This window comes from Sus scrofa, chromosome 6 (assembly GCF_054392235.1).
Source record: "Sus scrofa isolate SSC_HxYL_T2T_F1_AM1 chromosome 6, Sscrofa_HxYL_maternal_Yorkshire_Landrace_v2.0, whole genome shotgun sequence".
NCBI lineage: Eukaryota > Metazoa > Chordata > Mammalia > Artiodactyla > Suidae > Sus > Sus scrofa.
In genome coordinates, this window is record NC_139388.1 from 6,187,547 (window position 1) to 6,208,254 (window position 20,708).

The 20,708-nt window shown below is 45.9% G+C and overlaps 1 protein-coding gene across 31 annotated transcripts in view; it reads right to left on the reverse strand.

The window, feature by feature from the left end:
- The window catches only part of CDH13 (cadherin 13), a 1,446,594-nt gene that overhangs the window by 559,152 nt on the left and 866,734 nt on the right, over positions 1 to 20,708 (reverse strand). For all 31 annotated transcript variants that reach the window (XR_014804745.1, XR_014804744.1, XM_084957934.1 and 28 more), the window contains 1 exon segment: positions 10,904 to 11,020. Coding sequence is in view for 28 of the 31 variants with exons in the window: in XM_084957934.1 (XP_084814060.1) it covers positions 10,904 to 11,020 (117 nt within the window). In the remaining 3 variants the exon portion in view is untranslated.

Sequence of the window (20,708 nt, forward strand, 5' to 3'; positions counted from 1 at the left end):
TCATGCCATTCCCTGATGTGTAGCTCTGCCATCTGCAGAATAAGGTGCCATTCCCTGAGGTCACCTGTACAGTTCTGCATTTTCTAGTCTGTAATAATCTCATTTATGTCTAAGGAGTCCTGCCTGCATCACAGCCACATTCAGTTACCCTCAGCCTCCAGACACAGCATCCCTCTCTTGCATCCAGACATGGGGTCATGCTTTTCCCACTGCCTAGAAGATTCTCTTGCCTTCAACCCCAGATTCTCCTCAACTCCTGGTATATACCAATCAGGACTCTTCCTAAAAGTTACTTCTTCTCTCTTCCCAACTTCTCTGTCCTCCCTGGCCCCCCATCCTGGTGCTTATCTGCCTATTTGCACATCTGTCATCCCTGGAATGGATGTTCTTTGAAGGGGAATCTGTGGGCCAGTAGTTGGATAAATACTTCTGAATGAATGCTGAATATTTCTGAATGAATGAATGAAGCCCAATTTTTCAGCATAGGAAGGCTATTTGCCTACAAGGCATAAGCGGAGGCTTTTCTTCCTCCCCTGATCCACATCACCTAAGGCAACAGGAAACACTAGCATCTCCAAAGAAACACCCTCAGATGGGAATGTTTAAACTTGCAACAAAGGGTCTTGGGTCTACTGTCTTCCCCACGACTGCTTACGGAGGCAGGCCAAGCCCAGATGCCTGGAAGGCACTGTTCCCAGAGACCCAGCCCCACAGGGAGACCTCTCCCCTATAACTCCAGTTGGAAGCCAGGGTAGTTCTAAGCTAGAAAAGGAAATAAATGTGGGGTTTGCATTCATCCCTCATCCGCTTCAGAAGACCGTCTATTGGGTCTGTTCCTATCTTCGTTCACTTCTGCCTCGATCCTCTTCCCGGCTGGGACTGGAGGTCTGCCCATGAAAAGGCCAATGCACTCCCTGTGGCGCCCTGGGCCCTGCTCCTTCACAGCCCTTATCGACTGAGTCAGCTGTGGTCTTGGGGCTGAGAAAAATGAGCAGTGATGTCTCTTCATTACACCAAAGTTGGCCTTTTCTGCTTACACTTTTGTTCCTTGTGGCTCCCTTTCAACAGAGGTGTCAGGAGAGATACTGACAAAAAGACTGTGGTCTGAAGTGAAAAAATAGCTTTCCTTAGAGTGAAGAGAGCTGTTTTCTGCTTGTCAACACATGGTTTATTTGTTAAACTAGGACATGACCTCCGACCTCAACTCAGTGTGTGAACATGCACATCAAATATATGTTTGTGACATTAACCTTGACCGTCTGCACTTGGCAGAGAACTTTCTCTCTCCCCTCCACATATTCCAGGTAGAACTTGGACAACTATCACAGAATGTGTGAGCCTTGGAAACTGACTCAAGGAATGTTTGTGCCACGGAGGAGAGGTGTGGAGATGAGAGTTCAAGATCTGCTTGTACTTTGCACTGCTCTGGGATTATAGACAAGTTATTTCAGAGGACACAAGGAGCAGAGTGGTCCAAAATGACCTGTGGTACCCAGAGGACCAGAAACAAGCTAATACCTAGGGTGGGTGGGGAGCCACTTCTCCCACTGGAGGTTCCCTGTGGGGCCAGTGCATTGTGACCCCATCCAGGGTCACATTCTATGGGCCCCATGGTCAGTGGTATCCCAGAACCAGCTCCTACTGCTTCATGAAAGCCAGTGTTAAATACTCAAGAATATTACAAGTTGGTAGCTTGCAATTGGCCACTGTGAGAGTATTTACACCAGAGAAAGCAGCAAAACCTCTAAGTCAGGGCTCCCCTCACCTCCAAGAGCCAGTTTACCAGCATACCGCTGCCCTAGGCACCCGGCTTCAGACATAGGGAATCTCTGATGACTCCTACAAATCTGGGTACCTGCGCTCAGGCTGCAGAAGTCTAATTACCCGTCCAGTGGCTAAGAAGAGAGAACCATGGGAGCAGAGTGCCCCTTTTGGAAAGCTTATCCCATGTGTGTGTCTGCCCAGACCCTAGCAGCTCTCTCTCTGCAGGATGATGGGGGATGGAGGGCAGTGCTTCTCTTCTTTGGCTGACCCCTGGTGGGTATGCAGCCTCTGTCCCCAAATAGCCTATTCCTGTGCTGTTTGGAAATCCATCCAGGGCCCCAGTGCATGGCAGGTGGCAACGCAGAAAGAACTCCACTTATGTAATGACTCCATTTGTTTTTGTTTGTTGTTTGTTTGTTTGTTTGTTTAGGACCACACCTGGGGCATATGGAGGTTCCCAGGCTAGGGGATGACTTAGAGCTGTAGCCACCAGCCTATGGCCTACACCACAGCAAAGCGGGATCCAAGCCATGTCTGTCACCTACACCACAGCTGACAACAATGCCAGAGCCTGAACCCACTGAGCAAGGCCAGGGATCGAACCAACATTCTCATGGATACTAGTTGGGTTTGTTAACCACTGGGTCACGACAGAACTTATGAAACGACTCAATTCGTATCACAAGTAGACTGCCCTGCATGCTGCTCAGCCTCATCTTCCCCAATGGTACCAGAGGGACATAATACTGGTTCCTGAGAGTACGTATGGGAGTCAAATAACCCTGCATGTGAGCGTGCTCCACAAGCAGCCAAGACTCCTAGCAACTAAACAGTTACATATGTTACGGTACAGAAATCACTAAAGAAGCCAATGTTTCAGTATTGCCACTCTTGTACCTGAGTTACCTTGAGCAAGTTATCCTCTCAATTTCAATTTCACCATCTGAGACATACGTGGAGTACTTTTTAGGGTTGTTACAAGACCTGAACAGGACAACAAGGATAATCACATATGGCTTAGATCCTGACACTCATTAGATGTCGAGGATTTCAGCCGAATTTGAAAATTCCTCAACTCTCCCACCTCTAGGGTACTAATTCAGCTGAAATGCCAGATCCTTCATTTTTCACTTTATTTTTGTGCAGATCCTTTAGTGTTCATGAATAATTAAATATAGATTCTGTCTGAGGCCAAATGTACATAACAATAAAGCTCTGGAAACCTTTCACATTGGAACTGAAAGGGTGATAAACGCAGGGCTAAAAATACTGCTTCCTCTGTAGGCTCAGATGCCTTTACTCGCTGGATGTATATCATGGAGGGCTTTTTTTTTTTTTTTTTTTTTTTTTTTTTGCATGTATATGTACTTGGCAGAGAACCAAAACAACTCAATTATGTTTTATCATTAATTAAACTTCATGGAAAGAGGGCAACACTTCCTAATGGTGAATGTAAGCTTTCATTAGGCTTAGTCAAAATAAGTTAGAATTAACTCTGTTCAGTTGTGAATAGAAGTTTTGAGATTTTTATTTAAGTGGATTTAAAATGTCATTGCATGAATGAGCAAATGCAGAAATACGGGCACTGTTTTTTGTTACTCTCTCTCTCCTTCTTCCCCACCCTCTTCTCTCTCTCTCTCTACACACACACACACACACACACACACACACACACACACACACACACACACAATTCATCAGCATCAAATCTATCACAATCTGCTCAGGATGCTTATATGACCTGACATAATGGTTGACTGCCAAGCAATTTATCTGGTAGCCTCACTGCCGGGGTGGAAAATTAAAATTTGCAGGAAATATCCAGACTGATCATATAATGGTCTGTTAATTCCTTTCTAAAAACAAACCAGCTATCATCACTTAAATTAGTAACCAGTGAATCCTTAGTCAGCCAGCCATAGACCTGGCTGGAATTCAAGTCAAAAAATATTTGAGGCCCTACTATGTGTTAGGCACTGTACTGGGTCTCTAATTGCCCTTGGCAAATTACAGTTAATGGGAAGATTAAAAAATACAAAAGGAACACACTGCTGCTCAAAATGTGTTATCTAAGAAGTCTACACAATGTTTAAAGAAGACCAAACAAAAATTCCATAGAGGACACTGTATCAAATATAGGCTTTAGCCTAGCACTGTCCAATAGAAATGTAATGTGGGCCATAAACATAAGCCAAAAAAAAAATTTCTGGTAGCCACAATTAAAAAAAAGGGGGGGGGATCCACAAGAGACTATTTTTAATCATATCAATATATCCTAAATAAATTTTATTTCAACATGACATCTAAATAAGGATTATTAATAAGATATGTTTCACTCTTGTGTGTGTACTAAGTTTTAAAATCTTATGTGAGTATTATACTTGTCTCAGTTTGGACACTGTATTTTTCAACAAAATATTTAGCCTGAATTGAGGTGAAAATTTAAAAAATTCAATGTCTTATAATAACCCTTAATGGGAAATAATCTGGAAAAATATGTATATATAACTGAATCACATTGCTATATACCTGGAACTAACACAATATTGTAAATCAACTCTACTTCAATAAAAAAATTACAGTTGAATAGGCAGATTCACACGCCAAGTTGTCCCAATACTTGGATCAAGCAGTAGTTTTTAAGCTTAGATTACAATTAGCTAAAATTAAATAAAGGGTAAAAATCCACTTCCTTATTTGCACTGGCTACGTTTCAAGCGCTTAACAGCCACATGTGGTTGGAGGCTGCCATGTTGGATGGAGCAGACAAGGCGCTTTCTGCAGTGCTGCGAACGTTGCACTGGAGGAGCAGCCCCAGAGTATAAATGGGGTGTCCTACAGAGAGAGGACGAAGAGGGGTGTGCCCCAGGAAGAGGGAAGAGTGCAAAGTCATGGAACTATGAAAGGCCTACGGACCAGTGGGGTTGCTGAATGGAGAAATAAATTCGGCTGTTCCTCTCAACAAGAGCTTTTGAGTATTGAGCTTCTGAACATCTTAAGTCACTTATATTCAAATTTCTCTCCTATATTAACAACCGATGGTAACTTTCAGTCACTGAATAAAATTACTTACTTCAAAACGGGGAAATTAAACACGTGAATTTCTGACAAGAGACCTAGAGTTAGACTTGAGTAAAAGGTGTGAAACAATGGATTTTTAAAGGGTGGTGGTGATTACCTTAGACAAATTAGATGCTATGATGGAGCAGGGTACCCTAAGTCTTCATTTCAGGAGAAAGGTGAGGTGGAACAGTGCTGATGGGGATGGATCTAGTATCAGCTTTCTGGTCCAGCTTCTGGGGATGCAGCTTGGCACTCATGGGTTCTCAAGGACTATTAAATGGAGTAAAACAAATTCAATTCCAGGACCATAAGATTTCTTAGCATCTGTTTGCACACATGGGCATAAATGGGAGATGCAGAGTATGCGGATATAGGGGGACCTCTAACCAACCATCTTTCTAGAGCTCTGCGAAATATTTAGGACCTGCTATAAATTGTCCTTGTGTGTCCATGTGTGACTTACGTTCATGACACAATCAAAGCAGAGTCCTGGATGAGTGGCTTTCATGGTTTGGTCTAATGATCTATGTTGATTCCCTTTATGAAGAGTGCACAGTCCCATTATATATTTCTTCCATCCTGGGTTAAAGCCGTCCTTCTACAGGCCTAGTCTACCAATTTATAAGGGATATAAAAACAGATTTTCAGTAAAATGTACTTTCATTGGTTTTGATGAAAATGGTTTGTGATGAAAGTAGAATCTCTAATAAGCATTTCATAAATGACTTGTCTTTCAAACTTAATATAAAACAGAATAAAATACGTCTCCCAAAGACCTCCTTGCTGCCTCACAGATTTAAAGTCCCCTGTTCTCAATCAATAGGGCCCAAGAACTCAAGAATCTCTAAAGACACTATCAAATATTTATCAGTGAAAATTGGTAAAACCAAGAAATTATTTATGGCCCCAATTTTGAAAGAGTCATACATGGAAGGGGGAGGGAAAAAAGCTCATACTGGGACCTACACCTTTCTCTCCAGGGAATATGCACTCAGATCCCTCCTCTGTCCAGAATTCAAACATGGAAAGGAAATCTCAGGTCTGAGGAAGTGTGTTCACCACTCACCTTTTTCAACACTATTGAGGGAGATGACAGAAAAGCAGCCCCCAAATTCTAGAAATTTAGCTACTTATCAACTAATTATTTGGTAGACAGGTAAAATACACATATGTCAAAACTGCCTAATACGTAGAGCTGCCTGAATTGCCTTTTTGTGAATATGCAATTCTACACGGCAAGGTCTTCAACTGAAAAATCTCCCACGGGGTGTGTTTGCTGCAGCACTTTTCTTTTGACAGCTTTACCCTTTACGACATGTATCTTCCTTCTTTAAAGAAATTCGGATCGTGCTAAAATATGACAAAGAAAATAAAGAGACAAACGCTTAATCTTCTTTCATCCTCCTGAATTGTTACGAAAAGTACTTTTATGCAGCTCTTGTACTTTTATAATTTTATGTATATTTGTTCAATTTAATTTAATTTCTACCCTATGTTGACATATACTTGACTTAACAATATTGCGTTATTTCAGATGTACAGCAAAGTGATATAGCTATATACATGTCGTTCTTTTTCAGATTTTTTTCTAATAATTTTATATTTAAACTTAATTTTTCCCAACATTGCCTTTTGAAATTTCCAAATGCACTGGAAAGTTCAAAGAAGTTTACAGGGATCAATTATGCTGATCACCTAGATTCTACCATTAACATTTCTGCCATACTAGCTTTGTCATATACCTATTCCTTGGTCCACCACCTTATTTTGCTGCTGTTGTTGCATTTCAAGGAATGAAACTTAGTTGTAGCGATATTTTAAAGAAAGTAATTTTCATCAAGGATGTTCCATTCCACGGAAGAGAATTCTCAGGCTGCACCGAGTAGCCCTGAGCATACTGGTTAGGAGCGCAGACTGAAATCTCAAAGAGCTGGCACAAAGCGTGTCTCTGCCATTAAGTGGGCGACTCTGGACAGGTTACTTCCCCTGCCTGAGTCTTGCTACCCTCATTTGGCACATGGGAAGATGGTCCTTATGGGGTTGTGGCTATGAAAATTCAGCATAAAAGATGAAAAGTGCTGATGCTTTACTGTGACACACAATGACTACGTGATGATTTTTTCCTACTCTTCTGAATTCTGGGAGATCAAGAACCTTGCCTCCTTCCTTGGCCATTAAGTCAGCAGCCCCTTGCGCAGTGCCGTGTAAACAGCAGATGCTGAATATATACTTGTTGCTACGAACTGGGTGAACTGCAGAGATTTCCCCTCCTGGGATGCAGTGAGTACTTATTCTTGGAGAGTAGCAAGTGCAGTGGCCTCAATGGCACGGGCCTAAAAGAGTCAGCAGAGGAAACATGACAACCCAGCCTGCAAGGCAGAGGTGTTTGTGTCAGTGTAGTGATGGCGCAGATCCATCAATGCCCTGCTCCAGCCCCTTGGACCTCCCTTGCTCAGGTGCACTGAGCTCTCCCCCAAGCCTCAGAAGGCCATTGTGCCTGTGCACAGAATGCAGGGCACGACAGACAGGCTGTGTGCAATTTATACCTCTGGGAGCGGCCCTCAACCAGACTGATGGGGTTGGCATATAAATACCCCAACTGCCTCCTCTGTGGACAGGAATATTCTGAGAATGTGCCCTGCAGCTTTTCCGGGCCTTTCTCCATGGACGTGCCATCTAGTCACCCACAGTGGTAGCTGTGTTGATAAACAGGCCTCTCAACTAGCTGCGTTCCTTTCCTGCCTCACGCCCTCCACTCCATTACCAGTATCATTGAAATAGAAATTGCTTGCAGTTGAATTTCTGCCTCAGGAAACCCAAAGTGAGACAACTGTCTTTATGCCCACAGAATCTCTTTAAGTGCATCCTACACTGAAATCTGATATGCAGTATTTATGCAATTAGAGCTGTTTGACTTACAGAGTTCAGGTGGGTTAGAGGCCAGAGCCCAGCTCTTTGGTCTCTTTTCCCTTCCCCCAGCCTCCCCCAGCCCTCAGTGAAGACACCCACACCTTCTTACAGCTCGAGAGAGCATTGCTTGGCAACTACTGGTGGCGTTGATTAAGGTAAAATATAACATCTAAAGAAAAGGAAAAGAGGAACGAATAAAAACAAGCAGACACAAAGAGGAAAGCGTGTTCCCCCAGAGAAGCATGGACAATCTCTGCAAGGCAGTGCGGTTATTGTGTAACAGTCATCTGGAGGTTTGGGAGGCTTTCACACCATCACGATGTTAGCAGACTATGGCACCTAGAAAAGCTGTTGTTTGTAGAGAATCCAGGTTCAAAGCCCACGTGGGCAGTACACAGGGGCTAAGGTGAGATGAGTCCTCAGCGTGGAAACCAAATGGTATTTTCAGGCAGTAATGGGTAAGAAACCATGCAGAAGAAGGTCCTTAGAAGAATGTCCTGCATACTTACTGATCTATTACGTATTTCAGGCAAAGAGGCTTGTGAAAACTCCCTAAATATACTCAGAGGGACCAATGTACGGGGTTGAAGGAAGCTTTAGGATGACCATAAAATTTACTATCCAAAGCTGGGCAGGTTTTAAGGGGAAAGGGGGTGTCAAGAATAAATATACCAAGACAACCAAATTTCCAGGCAACTGAGATGTATTTATCACCTTTGGAATTCAAATTCCAAAACCAAAAGTACTACAGTTTAGTGGCAGGCAGAGAAGGAGAAAGCATTTTACTTTATTTTATTTGCTATTTTAGGGCCACACCCATGGCATATGGAGGTTCCCAGGCTAGGGGTCGAATCAGAGCTGCAGCCGCCGGCCTATGCCACAGCCACAGCAATACGGGATCCAAGCTGTGTCTGAGTACACCACAGCTCACAGCAACGCCTGACCCTTAACCCACTGAGTGGATCGAACCGGCATCCTCATGGATTCTAGTTGGCTTCATTAACTGCTGAGCCACAATGGGAACTCCACGGAGAAAGCATTTTAAATCAGACCTCGATAAACGTGGCTGTGTATCAGAATCACCTAAAAGGCGAGTAAAAACAGGTCCCTGGCTTTATCCCAAGAGTCCCTGGTTCAGTGTCTGCAGTGGGACTGGAGAGCAGGCACTCCCATCAAGAAACTAGGTGATGCTAGTGCTGCTGGTCCATGGCATTCCTGACATAGGACTGGTTTAGACCAGTGATTCTCAACCCTGGTTGTGCATCAGAATCACTCGGGATCTTTTAAAATATGCTACTTCTTGGTCTTCACCCCCTAGCCAACTGAATCACTCTCTGATGGTGGAGACTGGTCGCAGTTTTTAACTGCCCCAGGGATTCTGACACACACTGAGGGTTAAAGATGCCAGGCGTACCTAAAGGAGACCTGCAGAACAAGGATGCAACGTGTGCCTCTGAAACCATTTGGGGCAGAGCACTGCAGACTAGAGCACTCTGGCCCCGTGGCGAGGGCGACTCTTGGCTTCAGGGAAACCTATACAAAGGCCATCCCAGAGGCTAGGGCCGTCCAAAGGAGGAGGCTCATCATCCCTACCACTGCCCACTCAGAACAGCTCTGCTCCCCTTCGCATCATATCCTGGAAACTTGGCAAGATTTTGCTTAACGAAAGGCATCTTTGGACCAGAGGTCATTTAAAATCATAAACATGGTTGTTATCAGGATATTGGATTATTAATGCTTCCAATCTCCAACAGAAATAGACGTCTAATAGTCCAAAGCACCCTAACCTCTTGCTCAGGCCACTATAAAACCTACCCCTTGGGTGTTTCTTCATGTCCACTCCTTCCTACCATTCTGCTCCCATAAATCATTCCCTACACGGCAGGCAGAGGGCTCTTTCAACACACACACACACACACACACACACGCACGCGCGCGCATGAGACTTTCCGGTGGTGGTTTCTGGCTACGGGCATGATGAATTCCCTACTCTTCACCACGGTCTCCAAGCTTCTCGGACTTCAACTCTTAGCACTCTCTTCCTTGCTCACTGCACAGCAGCCAACCAGGCATGCTGCCCTTCACACATGCGTCATTCTTTCCCACCTCCAGGCCTTCGCAGGCAGCTCCCTCTGCCAAGAATGTGTCTTACCCAGATTTTCCCATGGCTGTCTTTTCTCATCCTTCCTGCCTTCACTCAAATGTCAGGAACTCAGACCAGCCGTTCACAGCTGTCTGCGTCAGGATGCCCTCCTCCCTCCATTCCCTGGCCCCGCCGTTTACTCTTCTTCACATCACCCTGTTTCTGTTATCCAAGCATTTGTTACCCTCTGCAAGTTTCTTGTTTATTGATTTACTCCCTCTCCCCGGTAGAACATTTGCTTTATCACAACAGGGGCTTGTATGCTTGTTGGTACCTCCATTCAACCAAGCTTGGAGTCCAGCATGTAAGAGGTGCTCCTCACTCACCTAGTGCAATAGCACCGCCCATTCAGAGCATCCACTCAACTAACCACCATTGTTCAAATTCTAAGATCGCTTAAAAATGCAGATGGGTTAAAATTCTATTCTCCATGCTGGCTTTTCCTCTAGGGAGAGGATGTATAGACCAGGCCATATTAGTATTTCTGCCCATTTAACAGTGAATAGTTCTTCCTGGAAAAATTTTGCCCTGATTCATTGAATAGTGCTTTCTAGACCTCGTTAGTATGGTTTAGTTCCTCTGATCTGGTTTTGATTTTAGAAACCTGACCCAACAGTGCTCCTAGACCTTCACATTTGAAAACACAGATCTAAATAAAAGGACATATATCATCGTACTGCTATACTTATGGGACCTATCTGGCTGGTTGCCTGAATATCATCTACAAAAGCAGTGAGTCTATTTATTAGCCAGTGACATTCTCCTGTCACTACCCTGGCATCATTATCTACCACATATATCTCCAAATCATGACATTCAAAGGTGTTATTATTTTTTTTTTGTAAATTCCCTTTTTTTATGATCTTTTGACATTCTCTTCTCGATAAAACCTTTTGGCATCTTACCATAGAGGAACTGAGGCCAATTCCTGCTGCTCGCCAAGCCAGTCACAGTCAGTTTGCCTTGTGAATGCTCATCTCTTAATAAAAACATGCTTTGACATTTGTCTTTTGTCCGGCTTACCTTGCCAACATCTCTTGGGAAAGGCTGTCTCTGATTCTCCGGAATTAAAATGGGAGATACCACAATGGACCTCTTTTGTCTTGGGACAGGAGAAGTTCTTGCAAATTTAAATATATCCTAAAAGAGAAAAAAACAAATGAATTGGCCAAAATCCCCCATGGAGAAGATGTATCAGTCTGCTCTGAGATATGGTTCCTCTGTTATGAAAGCATACAGCTGTTTGGACATTGTTAATTTTCTTCTATCAAACCTCATTAGTGTTAGCAAGTACATCGTTAGAATTATACGAAAGCTGACATTGTGTTCACAGTGACTATCATTAAGCTATTTAATCCCATCTTCCAACTCATTCTATTCACAACATCAGTCTTGATTTACACAAGGCTTCCCTCAGGGCTTGTGCACGCCCACCCTTAACCTGCCAGCTGAGGAGGTGACTCGCCTGGTCACTAACCCACAGAACTTGCTGGACACAAAAGTGAGTTTCCTCCGGGCCCCATGCAAGGTCCCCACTCACTCACAAATGAATAGGGAGGAACCAGCAATCACAACATGACATTCCGAATTATGTCAGGGCTACGGAGACTCTTGGTCAATGTTCTTTCAAAGACCACTTGTTACTATCGGTGGGCCTACTGCTGGAATGCACCCCCCAACATAGCAGGTCCCAAACTTTGATCACAGGAACAACAATGCGAGAATTTCTGTCCTATTTGTAACTCACCTTTTCAATTAAATAAATGAACGCAAAATTTTTTTTGTATCATTATTTTAAATATAGTACAAGTATGGCTTCTCAGAAAAAGTAGGAAAACATAAAAATAAACAAACTGGACCTCAGTGTTCTTAAGTGTTATTAAATTTGAGTTGGAAACTTGGAATTTGAGGGAAGCTTCCTCATTTTGAAAAGGAGATTGAAAAAAAAAAAAAAGGCTAGAGGGTTGTTATTAGCACTGAACTGAGACTTTCTCCTTGGTCCAATCAAAGGACTGAAAGAATTAAATATGGGATATCATTTTCAATATATAAACATTCAATGCCACACACTAAAATTATCTTATGAATCAGCAAAAGTAAGCATCTCAAACTTTGGACAGCAGGTTGCTATGAAAATCATGTGACAGTTGTCATTTAAAGCAATCACTGACCCATGGTCCATAAAAAATGTGTGCATATATATATATGTCATATGACAGTGTTATCTGTATCCATTTATCTACATTTTAAAGGAAACTTTATGTAGGAAGGTCCAATAGGAAACAAGACAAGTTAAGACTACGAAAGCTTCTATAAATAGTCTTTCTCTTGATTGTGGTTGGAGTGTAAACCATTGCTACTCTTGTAGAAAGTAGTCAGGGCATATTATTTGTATCAAGAATCTTATAAATGTACATATCTCTCACGCTGTAATTTCACTTCTAGGAATACATTCAAATGTTAAATTAAAAAGAGGAATAAAACTGAAAGCAAGAAGACATTTAGTGAGACATTACTTAAAAAGAGCAAAAATCACGAAGCGCCTGAATGAATGTTCAACCACAGGACAAGGTTAAGTTTGGGTCCCTGGGCTGGAGGGGATCCTAGGTGGTTGCCAGTTATGCAGTTTGTGAAGACCATGTTCTAACCTCCGGGTTCATCATTTGACTGCTTCTATAATCGCCACCACAACCTACCACAGTAACAATAATTCACTGAACATGTGGTGGGTGGTGTGGTAAGCACGTCATGTGTGTCCACTCTAACATCCGCGGTAAAGCTCCCGAGCAGCTCTTAGCCCTCCTTAACCAAAGAGGAAGGTTAAGCTCAGAGAAGCTATGTGAGTTGCTCCAATTCACCTAGCTAGAAGAGAGGATATGTAAGACAAAATGTGTAGGAAAACACAGAATACTATATTGGTTGCCCTCTATTTTCTATAAACTCTATTAAACACAGAAGAATCATATGTAAAACCTCAAGGAATAACTACAAATAAAAGACTGAAATTTCTAGGAAGATCAAAGAGTTAACAGTCAGGCAAAGACAGAAAACTAGAGTGCGTATATGTAGAAGCTAGTAAGAAAAAAGAATAAGAAGGGTTAAAACAACAAAAACCCAATCAACCAACAAAATAAGTAAATAAGTAAATAAGTAAATAAATAAATCCAACCACACAGAAAACAGCAGAGAAAGAAAGAAAATAGGACAGTGAAAAGACAATGAAAAACAGAGTGGATTCTATCTATAAAACATTGATGCAGACCATCCATAAGGATTCTGTTGTCTTATTACGGAATAAGAAAAGAACAGAAAATAAGTAAAATATGTGCAATGTATAAACCCTATTTACAGTCACAAAGATCTGAGGCTCACAGGCGAGAATGCCTAGGAAAGCACTTGGAACAGATTTCCTATGCAAATGGAAGGGACTGGCGATTCTGCATGATCACAGAGCAAAAGCAGGTTTCTGTTTATTATGACGATATTTTGAAAATGCCTAAAGTAATGAAAAGCATCCTCAGTGATGGTAACAAACATTCCACTGCTTGTAACAGAGGACTGGTCTGTGTTTGCAAGCCTGTGAATGGGTGGGACTTTTGTCCTCATGGGTGACCAGACGATCAGGTACTTGAGTCCCCATCGCTACCTCTGGTGTCCTCCCAGCTCACCAGCTACTCGAGCTCACAGCTGCCAATCCATTTCCCCAACTCTCCCAACACCCCAGAAGCTTGCCAACAAGGAAAATTGTATAAACCCCTGGGTCTAAGGTGCTTTGGAGAGAAGCAGGGGCTCTGAGTCTCAGGATAGGAGAGCATCTGGGAGGGAGGGTGGGGGCGAAACCATGGTACAGATGCCTCCAGGTGTGCAGGACCCGCCAAGCCCCCCATGGTGGGCAGGACTGCGGCATCCGTCTTCCTCCTCCTCTCAACTTTTCTGCCTCACAACGGCAGGGACCTCACCAAAACTGGTTCATGACTGTTCCTATGTCTATGGTTCCACTTGTTTCTGAATCGTGTGTGTCTATCAACCATGTGTTTGGGAACAAATGTCTACCTTTGATCAGGTCTGTGCTAATGAATTATCTGTGTGTCTGAAGCCATGTGTCCCATGTGTCCCATGGGTCTGGGGCCATGGAGGAGCCATAACATTTGATCTGACATTTAAATACTATGTGCATATCTAAGCACATGTGTGTGTAACTATGTGTGTGTTTGCATGTGGGACTGTTTCTCCATCTGAATACACCAGGCTGTGGCTGTAACCGCAAAGGAAGACAAGATAGAAGCAGAGAGGTTTAAAAGTACCTAATTCAAGAGCTGTTTACAGAGGAGGAAGGGTCAAGTGTGGGAAAGCACAGACCATTGGGTAAAGGAGACGCTGTCTTAGGACTCCTTGCCTTCTGCTGTTGCCATTACTAAGACTTGGGTAAATAGGAAAAAGGCTACTCTGGGCACAGATGCTGAGTGCCAGAGACTTGAGGACTTTGAGGGGCTACCAGGCATCCAAGAGAGATTTCTGGAGGGTATATAAAGAGTTGCATTCAGGAGAGAGGGATGAATGAGGTGGAGAAACGTCACAGCCACCCACACACAAGAGCAGCTACACCTGAAGGAGAAGCTAACGGCGCCCAGATAATGTGGAGGGGTAAGGGGAGGAACCCAACCATCCAACAGGTTTCTTAAAGGCCAGCAGAGGCCAGAGAAAGGTGAGGAGGCAAAGGAAGGAAAGTCAAAAGAACAAAGAGAAGAGGATTTCACAAAGGAGGGAGTGCACGGCCATATTACACGACCACACAGCACAGCCATCCCTGCAACAGGCTGAACGTTCTATGGAGGCTGGTGGGTTTGATGATGGACAGGCAATGGATGATTTTAAGAGCAACTTGAAGTGTGTTAGGGTCCAGGGTCAGAAGAACCAATGGCAAGTGAGGACTTTGAGGAAGGAAAGGCAGGAAATGGGAAGAAGTTGGTCAGTTCAAGGGGGGACCGGGAAGGGGAGTGGGCGGAGAGGAGGGGGAGGGGAATGGAGACTGAGGCCAGAAGAGGGGAGGCAGTGGATCCGCAGCACAACCAGCCCTGGGAGGCTTAAGAGGTTTCTCATCTGTGCAGAAGAAGGACTCGCCTGCGCTCTTGGTCCGCAGAGTGAAGTGAGAAATGGCCTGTGCACGTGGGCTGTGTTCTCCAAAGAACAGCCCAAAAGTGAAGGAAGGCCTTGCTAACACCAGGACAGGGGACGTGGGCAAAGGAAGACAAGCCACTGGGTGCCTCTTGGTTCAGCTTTTGGTGGCCTGAGGCCAGATCTTACAGACTCAAGCAGAGTCGCAGCCACTGTCGCTGAACACAACACACACATGGGCACGTGTACATGCACACACACACACTCAGAATCCATTTGACAGGGTCTAACACACAAACACACATTAACAGATGCGTATCACAGAGACGCCTAGAGCTAACGACACACACAACACATCTCCCGCTTCAAACCAAGGCTCTTCCCTCAGCCACAAGCACATGCGCGTGCACGTGCACACACACACACACACACACACACACACACACACACACGCACGGCATGTGGAAGAAAGTGAGCGACGGGCCTCCTGGGGCACCTCCCTATAAACCTGCAGCGTGGGACCAGTGATTAGTCGGTGTCTTTGAACCCAGAGCAGCCTTACCCAACCCTGCGTAAGTCAAAGGGGCAGAAGCATGTCCTCATGGGGGACGCACATGGGCTGGATTTTATTACAGGGACCTGTCACCCTTACATAAACATCTCCCACCTCCGGTGGGCTGACCGGGGTCTTCGTCTTTCTGTCGCAGGGTATAGGAGTTTACAGTCTCCTTTGCTTTCTGCCCTGCTTTCCAATTTCAGGAGAAACTGGCAATGCATTAAAATGAGTTTCACGCTACCTGGGGGAATCGCATCACATAGCCCCTCAGAGCAGCTTGGAAATAAAGGGGAGACCCTGCAACTGTGAGGGACAGGGGGAGGGGCTGGGGCAGAAGGTGAAGGGGGCGACCAGGAAGGCAGAGAGGATGAAGATCTCGAAAAGGAGAGAATGAGTGGACTCATGGTCATTCATTCATTCATTTCTTCAAAAACTATCCACAGATCACTCCCCTCCTGGCAGGAGCAGTTCTCGGCACCTGGGGCCACGCAGCACACGGGAGAGAAGTCCCCTTTGCTCATGGAGCTTGTGTTCTAGAGGGAGGAGACAGGTGATGGACATGGTCCAGGAGAACAGACAGGTGGGCTGGCCGTGCCCAGAGGACTGTGGCTGACGGTTTCCATATGCGGAGGCCGGGAGGGGCCCTCTGGGAAGGCAGAGCTGGAGGATGAAGGCTGGGCAGGGGGAGGCGGCTGCCAGCAGCAAGAACAAACCCTGGCCTCTGTGAGCTGCAGGGAGGCACCTGTGTGGCCGGGGAGAGGGGAGGAGACAGGCCAGGGTCCTCGTAAAGGGAATTCAGATCTTGGATGGCAGGCTGTATAGACCTCAGAGATGCATGAGATGTGAGTCACAAGATGTTTTACTGTGTTTGATTTTGTGGGAGAGTTTTTAGCTGCAGAATGACAGGAGCCCGCTGACACCCCCCCCCCCACGAATATTTCATGTTGGCTGCTGTGTGAAGAATAGATTTTAAGGGCTAAAGAATTATTTACTTGTGGGGCTTCTTCCTTTTTCAAACTCTTTTTTTCACAAGGCACTAAGATTCTTCCTAGAATGCAAATCTGAGCCTTTGATTTGGGGGAAAAGAGAGCTGGGGTCCACTTTCCCTGGCTGGAGTCCTCATCCCTTCTTTACCTCTAACTATCTATATACGTATGTTTTTACGGCCACACCTGCAGTATACAGAGGTTCCCAGGTTAGGGGTCGAATTGGCGCTGTCGCCACTGGTCTACACCACAGCAACACCAGATCCGAGCCATGTCTGCAACCGACACCACAGTTCACGGCAACACCAGATCCTTAACCCACTGAGCGAGGCCAGGGATCGAACCTGCATCCTCATGGATACTAGTCAGATTTGTTTCCGCTGAGCCACGACCGGAACTCCCTTCCCACGATATTTTCATGTATTATCTCGGTCTCGTTTAAATTGTGTAATTTAAGTAGGTGGACCCGTGTTAAAGGGCGCAAGGCAGTGATTATCAGGACATTGACAGGGTTGTGAGATCATCTCCACGAACTCATTTTAGACCCTTCCATCATCTTGCAAGAAACCTCATGCCTGTTTGCTCAGCCCCTGTTCTCAGCCCCAGCAGCTGGCAACCGCAAATCCATTTCCTGTCTGGACACATCGGCCTTCTCTGGGCATTTCGTAGAGGGAATCATACTATGTTTTCACAGTATTTTCGCGGACTCTGCCTCTGTTTCACACACAGCTAAGAGCCTGAAGTAGAAGCGGGTACAGCTGCCACGGAGGCTCAGCTAATAGCGCACGGCCAGCCCCGGGCTCCAGGTGGAGCTCGCTCAGGGCTCCCTGAGGCCCCGCTGGCCTGACGGCTGAGACCTCTGCTGTAACCACACTCAACGGCTCCTGGGCTCACTCCCCCCAAGCCTGCTCCTGTGCCCTCATTCCCCAGCAGACAGGGGTGCAGAGATCCCTCTCCAAGCCACTTTCTCGGAGCCACAAGGTTTGTTCCCAAGGAACCCTCCTGGGACACCATCAAGATAAGTGCTCAGAGTAGAGGCTAACTGGCTGGGTGCCCCAGAACTGGAGGGGACATAGAGGTTTGGGCCCAGACTGGCTTTGTATGGCTGGGGCCACACTCCATGCTTTGGCCGTCACTACGCCTGCCACCCCAGGCAGCTGAGGGACCTTCCAGGAGCCTCTCCAAGAAAGTGGTGAGAAGTGACAGGGACAGACCTGCTCTCGTCACATTGAACCCAAGGCCCGAAAGCAGCTTGGACCTGTCTTGCTACCATCAGAGGGTCTTCTTGTACCCACCCCCAGACCCTGTCTCAGTGTTAAGGAGGGGCAGGAAGCATCCCCCCAACCCTCCAGCCCCTGACCCTGTCTCTGTGTCAGGTAATAAAGAGAAGGGAAAACAGCAGCAACTTGACAAAGAAGCCACAAGCCACCCCCTTGGCTCTCGCTCCTACTCTCCTAAAGTTTGGGCAAGATGATGTGCTAAGAGGAGCTGTTTTAATAAGAAAAAGCATCACAGAAGCTGGAAGTGTTCCTCTGGCCAAAGCAGGGAGTGAGGCAGGGCAGCGCCAACTGAGACTTAAGCAGTCAGCTGGCCCAATGGTAGCCAGTCTTGTAGATGCTGATGAGAAGGTCTGATGTGCTTCCCAGGCAGCAGGGAGCCTTCACTGCTTGGCTGCAAAGGTACGGTGCTTGGTGTTTGTCTGGGTGAATGATCTTGAGAGTTATTCCTTTGAAGAGTCTAAAATGCGTGACCCAGACTCAAGTCTGAAGGTCACAGCCTGTTTCTTATCTTTCTGATCCTAAGGTTTACTTGGCATCCTAGCCCTGGACTCCCCAAGTCTGCCAAAGGAAACACTGCCATTTCCTGGGTAGTTACTAGGCACCGCGCTCGGCACATTGCCACATTACCTGATTTGATTCATTCAACATCTCGCAGGAAAACAAGCCCATTTTCCTGAGGTTCAAAGATGAAAGAGACTTATCCAAAGTCACTTGGTCATAAGTGAGAGATGGGCACCCAGGCCTCTGTGACCCCAAAGGCCCCTGATCTAAGTGGGATGCTATTCACCTCCCCAGGGCCGAGCCTGGCGAGAGCTCCTTACTCAGATGGAATTGGAGAATTGTTTTCCCAGAGGCTAGGTCACAAATCTCAATCAGCCTCTGGCTAAAAGGGGCAGCTATACCTATAGTGCAGGGGGACAGTTTAATTGTCTGCAAATGTCTGCAAATGAATGGAGCAGCAGAAATCAATCTCCAATTTATTCCATTCTTGCAGCTGATCTCATTGCACTGTGAGGTGCTAGGAGGTGGGCTCTGTGCTACTCAGTTCGCATTTTGTACGCAATCAAATGCATGGTTCAGCCAGCTTTGCTGTACCTGGGGCGAGATTTAAAGCTGCTTTATTACCTCCTGGGGCTAAAGTTTGCCTACTTAAATGAAGAAACTGTCCACAAACACCAATCTTTCAGCAGCAAATTTAGGGGCTTGGGGGGCAACATAATAAGCTTGCTCTGTTTTCAGGTATTTTTCCCACTATTCTGGAAGCCAAATGCCAGCCGAGGTGAGTCATCTGCTGTAGGTTTACAGGACAGACTTATGCTGACAATAAAATGGGGTGACGTGGAAACTGTCCATCAGTATGGAGGCAGGTGTTATGGAGATTATTTGATTTTATTTTTCTTCTTATGGCCGTACCTGTGGCGTACAGAAGTTCCCAGGCTAGAGGCTGAATCAGCTAATGGCCTATGCCACAGGCAGAGTAAAATCTGATCCAAGCCGCTTCTGTGAGATGCAGCTTGCAGCAATGTTAGGTCCTGAACCCGCTGAGCCACAATGGGAACTCCCGGCGCTTATTTTAAAGCTGGGGTGCAGAGATGATGGCTGGCAGATTCCTAGGGTGGCCTGGAGTCAATCTGCTATTGCTAATTAAGCCACACGTGCTTTTCATGACCCACTGGTGTGTGGCTGGGAAGAAGGGGTGCAGGCCACTGTTCCCCGGAATCCCCAGGCCCCATGCTTTCCCAGAAGTGATCAACAGCGATATCAGAGTCAGTGTCTCCAGCAATGAGTCCCTCTCAGGGACTCTGGGGATGGCTGACGATGAAAACAAGAAACCTCATTCCCAATTTACTGAATGTGGCAGTCTTTCGGTTACATATGCTTAGGGGGAAAGAAATGGCTTTGGCCAAAGGAATTGATGGAGAAAGGAAGGTTTCCTCAGAGGAGTTGGCAGTGTGAGTGGCAACTCCGGAACCTCTCTGTCTCCTTCTCTCATTAATGCTGTTCCTTGCTTCCCTTTGTAAAAGGACGAAGCCGCCAAGGTTACCAAGGCCCGGGAGGGCCAGCAGCCTTGGCTCCTAGCGACCCTGTGCATCTCAGGCACCCTCGATGCTCCTCCGCTCTGCCTCCGCCTCGGGATCCTCAGGGTGCAGGCGCGGACTCGAGGGCCTTCCGCCTGGGGCTGCCCCGCCTCACCTCTGCCCACCCCGGCCATGCGTCCTCCAGTCTCAGCACCCCCTCTAGGCTTCTCCTAGAAATAATTTCTATAACAAGACAAGGACCATACTCTGGATTCTTTCACCCCAGGGCATGCAACGTTTTGTGAAGTCACAGAATCTATAGAATTTTTTTTTAGAAAATTCACCCCTTGGACCACGGGGCAGAAAACCATCACTTTCTGGAAGAAATGGTAACTGAGCCGAGACCTAAAGGCAAGTGGAATTCCTCCAGGGGAAGGGAAATGAGGAAGAGAGTTCTGGGCCTGGGGAACAGTGTGTGAAAAGGCACAGAGGCAAAACCCGGCCAAAGACCAGAAGAGCTGGAGCAGAGAGGTAGGGCTCCAGAGGCTGAGAACAGGCTGGAAAGGGAGAAGAGGTCAGACCTCTTCCATCCACAGAGAGAGTCTGCTCAGAATCCTGAGGGCTCTGAGAAGCCTCTGAACAGCTTTAAGCTGAAGTCTGGGATCTGACCTTGCCTTTGACCTTGCCTTTGACCTTGCCCTGTCAGAGCTGAGAGCCCATCCCTGAAGAACACATTTTCTTCATAGACTTTCTTTCCTGCTACTTGTTATTCTGATTTGAAAAGTTGAACTTAAAAATAAGACACAAGTAAAACAACCCCGCTCTCCCCACACACACATGCGCATGTTCTCTCACTTGCTCTAAAATGTCAAT